The following is an 8,208-nucleotide window of genomic DNA, read 5'->3' as shown; positions in this document are numbered from 1 at the left end:
CGTGCGCGGCAGGTGACCGTGACCGGGACCGGGGCCGGGGACGGGACCGGGGACGGGGACGGGGACGGGGGGGCACACGGGCAGGGGCCGCTGCGCCCGCGGAAGGTCTCCGCGGTGGCGGAGGGCGTGCCGGCGTGGGGGTACCGGCGGTGCCCGGCGTCGCTCCCCTGCCCCGTCTCACCGCGGTTTGCGCTTTATTCGGTGTTTCAGGTGACGTGCATCGAGGTGGTTGAGGCCTACGTGGAGAGGACCAAGGAGGTCAATCCCCTCATCAACGCCGTCGTTAAGGACCGGTAAGCCGGGGAGGAGAGGGGGCTGTTGGCTCGCTGCCGCTGCGGCCTTCCTGTCGGGCCAGCGGGCTGCAGCACGGCAGGGCCGGGTGCTCCCGCCGGCGCTGCTGGCCCTGGTTTGGCTGGGTGCAGAAGCGAGCAGTTCCTGCGAGGGCCGTGAAGAAGAGCTGGGGAAGTCTCATCTTCCATCAGCAGCTCCCACCACACGCTTAGCATCTGCCCACCCTGCAGAGATGCCTGCTCCTTGCCAGTCACTCGGGGCTGGAGAGCAGCGCCAGAGCATCCCCGCTGGTTGCTTCTTTGCAGGTTTGAGGAGGCCCTGCAGGAAGCCCGGCAGGTAGATAAGCTGCTTTCGGAGGGCCCTGGCGATGACTACCTGGAGGAGAAGTTCCCCTTGTTAGGGGTTCCCATCACTGTCAAGGAGGCCTTTTCTCTGCACGGTGGGTTTGCCCTTGCTTCTCTCTAGCTTCACTGGTTGTGACTCACTCCTTCTCGGCCACATGCTCCCCAGGGTGGTGGGTGGCTGTGGCAGGGCACTTGGAGGGAAGCAGCTTCCCTTTCCCTGGTCTGCACCCCTACTCTGCCTGGGCTCGTGTGTCTGCGTTCACTTTTACCACCCAGACGCTGCAGGAGTTGTGGAGCAGCCCTCGCTGGGGACCTGCTTCTCACAGACATGGTCCCTGTGACCAGCCTTGCAGCCTGCTGCCCCCAGGATGATCTCGGGGGGAGCTGGCCCTGACACCTCCCTCCATCTGTCAACCCTGGCACTGCAGGGATGCCCAACACATCTGGCTTGGTCAACCGCCGCAATGTGATTGCTACCTCGGATGCCACGGTGGTGTCCCGGCTGAAGCAGGCCGGTGCCATCCCGCTGGGCGTGACCAACTGCAGCGAGCTGTGCATGTGGTATGAGTCCAGCAACAGGGTCTATGGCCGGACCAACAATCCCTATGACCTGCAGAGGATCGTGGGTGGCAGCTCAGGTGAGCCCTGGCAGCTCAGCACAGTCCTGCACGAGCAGCAGATTAAAACGCAGCAAGGAAAGAGTTCCCAAGGCCTCTGCACGCTGCTTTAACTTGTCGCTGGGCTCCTGCAGAGCTCACAGGCCTCTTTCCTGGGCAGTGCAGTGGGCCATTTGGAGGTCCAACTGCTTGGCACCTGCTGGATGTTACATCCGGTATCATTGTGGCTCACTCGGTCTCACTCTACCTGCAAACAGCAGTGCTGGTGTGGCATTTCAGCAGGGAAGTCCCTTCGGCCCACATTCCCCAGCTGGCCCCCAGACATCGCTAAAGCCCGAGTGGCTCCCACCCCATCTGTGTGCAAAGGGAAGCAGCCACCGTGAGGTGCTCCTGCTTTGCTGGGTGATTTGCACGATAAGCCTGTGGGTTCCTTGCTGTATTTTCTCCCATGCAGGTGGGGAGGGCAGTGTCCTGGCAGCTGCCTGCTCAGTCATAGGCGTGGGCTCTGACATCGGTGGCAGCATCCGCATGCCTGCCTTCTTCAATGGAGTCTTTGGCCATAAACCCACGACAGGTAAAGCGGGCATGGGGGTCTCCTCTCCTCCCCAGCAGAGATGCCAGGAGATGGAATGCGGGCTGTGGGAGGAACCTGTTAGGGACACTCCTCTGCTTGTCTCTGGTGAGATTGCTGAAAGGGGGCAGGCAGCTTCTTGCCATGGGACAAGCCCCCTGCATGAGTACAACCTGGCTTTGGCAGTGGAAAGCCATTTGGTGGCAGAACGCCAAGCCTGTGGGAGGTGTTTCACCCCTGATATTGTATCCTCAGCGTGGGATGTTTTCCCAAGGTCAGGATCTGGGGTGTTTCCCTGGCAGCTGGTGACCCAGGTGGATGTTTTCCTTCTTTCCCCACCCTGTGCACCTTGCCGTCAGCTTGCAAGCACTGCTGATGTGTGCAGTCCCTGGGCAACATCTTCCACCGGCGTGGCTTGCCCTGGCTGGAGGCGATGCTGGCAGGGTGGTACCCAATGTCTCATTGTGCCCACAGGGGTGGTCCCCAACGATGGCCAGTTCCCAAATGCTCGAGGGGTGCGGACCAGCTTCCTGTGCACGGGGCCCATGTGCCGCTATGCGGAGGACCTGGAGCTTATGCTGAGGGTCATGGCCGGTCCCGGAGTCAGCAGGTGAGCTGCTCCTACTACTTCAAGCTGCTGAATTGGTCTCGGCTACTTTGGCCGGTGCAGCAGGTCAGTCCTGTTTGGTGTGCAAGAGAGGTCTGCTCTACCCAGATTGCTTGTTACTGGTTTCCTTCCTCTGCCCCTGGCTTCAGCAGGACCCTTGCAGCCACGGCTGTCCTTCCCACCCCCCACGTGCTCTGGGGAACAGGCAGCCATGGTCAGCCAGGTCCTCCTCACAGAAAGACTTCGCCAGTGAGCTGCTCCAGCCAGGGCCGCCCAGCGCGGCCCTTCCCTCTTGGGGCTGGCCTTTCTTTTGGGTTTTACGTGTTCTTTTTCCTGTTGTTGAATAATGAGTTTTCCATCCCACACCATGGCCCCATTTGGTCTCTTCATAGGTCCCTGCAACCAGGCAGCCTTTTATGTGCACCTACCAGTAAGGAGCGGAGCGGGGATGGGGTGGACCGGGCAGGTCCTGCTTCTTGCCACAGCCTGCATGCGGTTGCTTCTTCTGTTACCACTTTGGTTTCTTCATGGCTCTTGTGGTGCAATCCCAATCTTGGCCGTGGCCAGGGTCTGTAATTACAAGGTGCATCTTGAGAGATGAGGATTTTCCTAACAGCAACAAACATGCAGAACTAGCTGGGACTGATGGGGCAGGCGAGCAGCTGGATGGATTGTGAGCAGCAGGTGTCTGTGTGTCTTCAGGGACTCTCCTTCCCACCCTGATGGGTAGAGCAGGGTGTCCTGAGGACGCATTAACAAGTGTGCGAGCAGCTCTGACAGCTGGGGAGGAGCCAGGGATGGATTTGCGAGCAAAGCGGTGTTCCTTTCCCAGGCTGAAGCTGAATGAAAAGGTGTCACTGGAGAAAATAAAATTTCACTGCATGGATCATGACGGCGGGTCAATTTTTGTGTCGCCTGTGGACAAGGAGATCTTGCAGGCCCAGAAGAAGGTAGGAAGGAACGGAGGTTGGCTCTCACTGGGGTGAGCCTGGAGATGAAACATGGGGAGACCAGTCCCAGGAGTCACTTGGAGGCGCAGTGAGCTGCTCTGTGCACAGCTCCTTCAGGGACTGGCAGGATGGAGGGCTGCAGGCTGCAGTGCTGCAGAAGCAGCCTCCAGTAGAAAAAAAGCAGAAAGATCTTTTTCTTCTGTGTTAAAGAAGAAACAAGGGGAAAATCTTGCGAGTGGCTGCAGACCCCCTTGCCAGCAGCACCCGTGTGTTGAAGTGCACTGGGGTGTCCAAAGTTTTTGGACCAATTTCCATTGCAATAGCTGTATTTTGCTTTCTTAACATCTCTTTTCTACGTTATGGAGACCTTCTGGGGCCACGTCGCACGGCGAAGGGATGGCTGTGTGTTTGTAGTCTTCCCAGGGCTGCTGCCTGGTATTTAGTCATGCAAAGGAACTCTTTTGTTTTTCAGCAAAATCTTCTGTGCTGCTCTTGGTGCTCTTCTGGAGCATCACTGGGGGTGGCGTGGAGGGCTGTATGGGGAGCTCCAAGGTTGTTATAGGATGGAGGAGGTCCCGCTGCTCAGGGCAGAGGGGAGCAGGCAGGAGCTGCAGGATCCCCTGCGTGGCAGCAAAGAGAAGCTGCTCCTGGGCTCTCTTCTGTCCCTAGTTTCCATGGAGTGACCACAGTGCATCACATCCTTGCAGAAACAAACCCTTCCCTCTCTTCCCGTTAGGTGGTGGAGCACCTCGAAAGCAAGCTGCGTGTCCAGGTTCAGCGTGTGGCGATCCACAAGATGAAGTATTCTTTCCAGATCTGGTCAGCCATGATGTCGTCCAAGGACAGCGATGGGCAGGTGGGTCAGACCGAGCTGGCAAAGGCACAAATTCAGTGGCAGCAGGGAAGAATCGGCTGTTTGGGGCCAGCCATGGAGACCTGTAGGCTTCCCAGACCTGGCCGGGGGCTTTCTCTGCTCTGTTTGTCCCCCCAGTCTTCCTTCCATCTCTTTCCAAAGCTACGCAACCCCTTCTCCCTTGCTTTCCCGTGAGGTGATGATATGGCTCCCAGCAGAGGAGTGACATGGTTTAGAGGGGGAGAGGCCATTTTAGCACGTTGATGTTTTCTGTGTGAGTTGGTAAGTCAGCCAAGCAGGTAGCATCCTGCCTCACTCTTACCTCTGTGCTGTGTTTCACCTGACATGGTAGGTTGGGATTAATACCCATTAGGATGCCAGGACTGAGGTAGTGGATTAGCAGCTTTTCAGCAGTGGGTCTGCATGTGTTATTTTTTCCTTGGAACTGTAGCCACTGTGCCATGCTCTGTGCATGCATGGAAGTATTTTGTATCAAAAATAAACTCTTGGGAGTATTACACCTCATGCATTCTGCCATGCAGGCAGTGGTGAAAAATAAACCGACACCATCTTGCTAAGGAGGGCACACCTGATGCCCTCTGCCTCCTTTTTCTTGATCCCACAGCCATATAACAGCAGTAAATGCCTCCAGGACACATTATTCGGAGCATCATCCCTTGTATCATGTCAGAGAAGCGGTACTAAAAGGTGCTGCTTTGGGGGCATCTCCGTCTGCAGAGCAAGGTCCCCTTCTTGCTGTCTCTGGCAGGGAGAGATGCTCCTGCTGCTGCTCTGGATTAGTGCTAGAGCTGTGTAACGCTCCTGAGGGGCATCTCTTGTCTGAAGATGGCAACAGCTTGCGTCGGGATAATTGGACAGCTGGAGATTTCACTGTTGTTAGTCAGCCTGGTCTTCCCCATCGTGTGCTAGCTGACGGTGCTGATGGAGGGAGCGTGTGTGTGTGTTACAGGAGGCACAGCTATTCACAGACCTGCTCGGGGATCATGGCAAGCCGGTGTGGCCGCTGTGGGAGCTGATGAAGTGGCTCGTGGGGATGTCTTCCCACACTCTCCCAGCTATCGGTAAAGCCGGGAGGAGCCCCGGGGTATGCAGAGGGGGTGGTGGGGCGGGCAAGTTGTTAAATGAAAATAGTGCCCTTCTAGTGCCCCACAAAGGGACTCCAGAATTTGCACTGAGCAGCTTCAGACTGTGGTTTTTTGTAACGACACTCAGTGTCTTCAAGTGAAACACCTGCTTGAGGGGGAGTTGGCTGAATCTTTGATAAATGGGTTTGGATATCCTGGGAGAAGAAGCGAGGACAACAGAGCTGCAGGCAGGGTTTGTTCCTGCTGTGAGCCCTGCCAGAACTGCTGGGGCTTAGAGGGAGCCAGTCAGGGGTCTGCACCGATCTCGTTTCTTAGCAGCAGATACCAGAGAACCCTAATTAGTGCTGTCATGCCACTGTCTAATGAGTGCTGAGGTTGGTCCGCCAGCTCTGCTCAATCCCAGTGGCTGGAAAAACTTGGAGCAGTGGGTGGGCTGAAAGCCTTTTCCTTGGCAAAGCTGGGGAGACACTGCCTGCAGAGCTGTGTCTGGGGCAATCTGCTCCAGGAGCCAGCAGGGAGGGGGACTTGTGGGGGGCCCCACTGGGAGCTGGGGGGTGCTGCCTGTGGCCGGGCAATGCACTTTCTGGCCTGCTTAGCCCATAGTCCTTGCGCTCTCTCTCTTCCTGTTTGTGTCCTTGCCCTGCAGCCCTGGGGCTGACGGAGAAGCTGATGAAACTCAATCCTGGTGGGAATGCCAAGCTGGTGAGCATGGGGAAGAGCCTGCAGGAGGAGATGGAGGCCCTGCTGGGGCCTGACGGGGTGCTCCTCTACCCCTCCCACCCCACCATAGCTCCCAGGCACCACTCTCCCATATGCATGCCCTTCAACTTTGCCTACACAGGTGAGCTGCTCTGACTGCTGTGCTGGGGTGCAGGCAAGAATCGTGGGCATGCCTTCACATGCTGCAGCAGTGCAGGCTGCTAGCCAGGGTATTTTAGCCCGAATATTTCCATCACTGACAGTGGGCTTTGCAGTGCAGAGGGGTGTCTTGCTGCTCCAGAACATGGGGTGAGGATTATGGTCATGCTTTAAAACTGTGGCAACGGTACCCACTGTCTGCAGCAAGGCAGGTTTGATCTTGGGGCGGGGGGGGTTAGTACCCTGCCCCAGAGGGATGCTCTGACACTGTTAGCTGACACTGTTACAGCTGGTGCTGTGGTTTAGCAGGCACCCAAGAGCTGCTGCATCTCTTGGGGTACAGTTTGGGGCTCTCTATGTGGCTTTCCTGCGTCTTGAGCTCCTTGATGCCAGCACGGTGTTGCAATGCTGTCTGGCTTTGGAGTAATGGAGGGATGGTGCCTGGGGCAGGAACGTCCCCAAGCAGATCTCAGCATGCCACAGCAAGTGCCACATAAGTGTGTCCACTCGTGTGTGCAGTTTGCATATGTGATGTGGGCGCTGGGAACATCTAGCCAGTGATGTCCCCTTGTCATCATGTCTCTGCACCACCTGCCTTGACTGCACCGCTCCAGCAAGGACCAGCTCCCAGGACCCTGGTGCTGTCCATGGCAGCACCTCCCTGCCAGGGCTGGGAGAGCCGGGTAGTGATTTATCCTGGTTGCTGTGCTTGCTCTGATGCAACCTTCTCTCTTCCAGCTATCTTCAACGTTCTGGGCTTGCCAGTGACGCAGTGCCCGCTGGGCCTGAGCAGTGAGGGCCTGCCGCTGGGCATCCAGCTGGTGGCAGCTTCCTACAACGACCACCTGACACTGGCAGTAGCCCGGTATCTGGAGAAGGCCTTCGGAGGATGGGTTTCACCTGGGAAAGTTTAGCCTGGGCCGTTGGCACTGCGGGGAAGCAGGGACGGTGGCCGCCCAGTGAGGCAGCAGCAGGCACTGATGCCTGATCCTGTCATGACACTACCTGCTCCCTCCGCACCCCACCTTGCACTCTCCTGGGAGCAGCTGGCACTGCCTCCAGTGCCCAGGGAAGCTGGACTGTTGCTGCTGGCGTGGTCTCCTCCCTGCAGCACCCTCTGCCAGGGGAGAGACCTGCCCTCCCCGTGGCTCCTCGGGAGCCCCGGTGATGCAGGCTGGCAGCAGGCTGCCTGCATCCTGCCTGTAGTGGGCACCTATCTTCTGGGCGTGGAGATGGCTGTCTCTGTAAGGCTTGCTGCTTTGAAGACACTGAGTGAAGGCTGGGGAGAGGAGGTGCTGCCAGCCTGCTCGGGGACAACTGCCCAGCACCACCTTCAGGGCCTCCTGGGTGCATCCATCCTCCTTGGCCTTACTCTGCCCACGGGGCTGGGACTACACCAGTGCACTGCAGGCTTGCTGGCCCCTGCAGCCTCCCTGAGCTGCCATGGGGTTTCCCCCACCCTCTAGCCAAAAAGAGAGAGGGGCTGAGGCTGCTGGAGGCAGCCATATGCTCATCACACTGATGAGCTTTGTGGGGTGAATGGTGCTGGGCTCTGCCTGGTGTGGAGCTGGCAGGCAAGGGAGAAGGAGCTTTTGCTTTTGTGAGCTTTTGACAGCACTGGAAGAGTTCTTTAAATGCTCTTCTCTGTGTGCTGAGACAGCTAAAGCATCTCCTGCCAGTGTCTTGCCCTTCTGTTCCGGGGGATCATCCAGCCTGACTGGCGTCCCTTACCACCCACCCTCCCGCGCTGCCCAGCCTCTGCCCCCACGGGTGGATGCAGGCAGAAATGGTGGGCAGCTGGCTGTTCCTGGGGTGGGCAACAAGCCTGAGATGTTCTCAGTGAGGGTGCTATTAAAGAGTCTGTCCAGTTTGCGGCCGGCTGTGTGTCCTTGTTCCCGACGGCTGTTGCCCTGCCAGCTGTGGGGCTGCCGCCCCCCTGGATTCCGGCCCTGTCTCCACCTGTGCTGTGGGATGGGCTGGGGCTGCTGAATGCTGTCGGCTGTGGCTGCAG

General features: G+C 58.0%; 1 protein-coding gene across 1 annotated transcript in view; it reads left to right on the top strand.

The window, feature by feature from the left end:
• Nucleotides 1-8,208, top strand: part of FAAH2 (fatty acid amide hydrolase 2) — a 19,028-nt gene extending 10,820 nt beyond the window's left edge. The window contains exons 3-12 of the mRNA XM_010567113.1: nucleotides 13-293; nucleotides 597-730; nucleotides 1,064-1,273; nucleotides 1,707-1,826; nucleotides 2,298-2,433; nucleotides 3,263-3,380; nucleotides 4,117-4,236; nucleotides 5,204-5,315; nucleotides 5,986-6,180; nucleotides 6,936-8,208. Coding sequence (XP_010565415.1) covers nucleotides 13-293; nucleotides 597-730; nucleotides 1,064-1,273; nucleotides 1,707-1,826; nucleotides 2,298-2,433; nucleotides 3,263-3,380; nucleotides 4,117-4,236; nucleotides 5,204-5,315; nucleotides 5,986-6,180; nucleotides 6,936-7,111 — 1,602 coding nt within the window. The 3' untranslated portion in view covers nucleotides 7,112-8,208. The remainder of the gene's footprint in view (nucleotides 1-12; nucleotides 294-596; nucleotides 731-1,063; nucleotides 1,274-1,706; nucleotides 1,827-2,297; nucleotides 2,434-3,262; nucleotides 3,381-4,116; nucleotides 4,237-5,203; nucleotides 5,316-5,985; nucleotides 6,181-6,935) is intronic.

Source organism: Haliaeetus leucocephalus, unplaced genomic scaffold (genome assembly GCF_000737465.1).
Source record: "Haliaeetus leucocephalus isolate CR32 unplaced genomic scaffold, Haliaeetus_leucocephalus-4.0 Scaffold226, whole genome shotgun sequence".
Classification (NCBI taxonomy): Eukaryota; Metazoa; Chordata; class Aves; order Accipitriformes; family Accipitridae; genus Haliaeetus; species Haliaeetus leucocephalus.
Note: the sequence above shows the minus strand (reverse complement) of the source record. Positions and strands in the feature narration are given on the sequence as shown.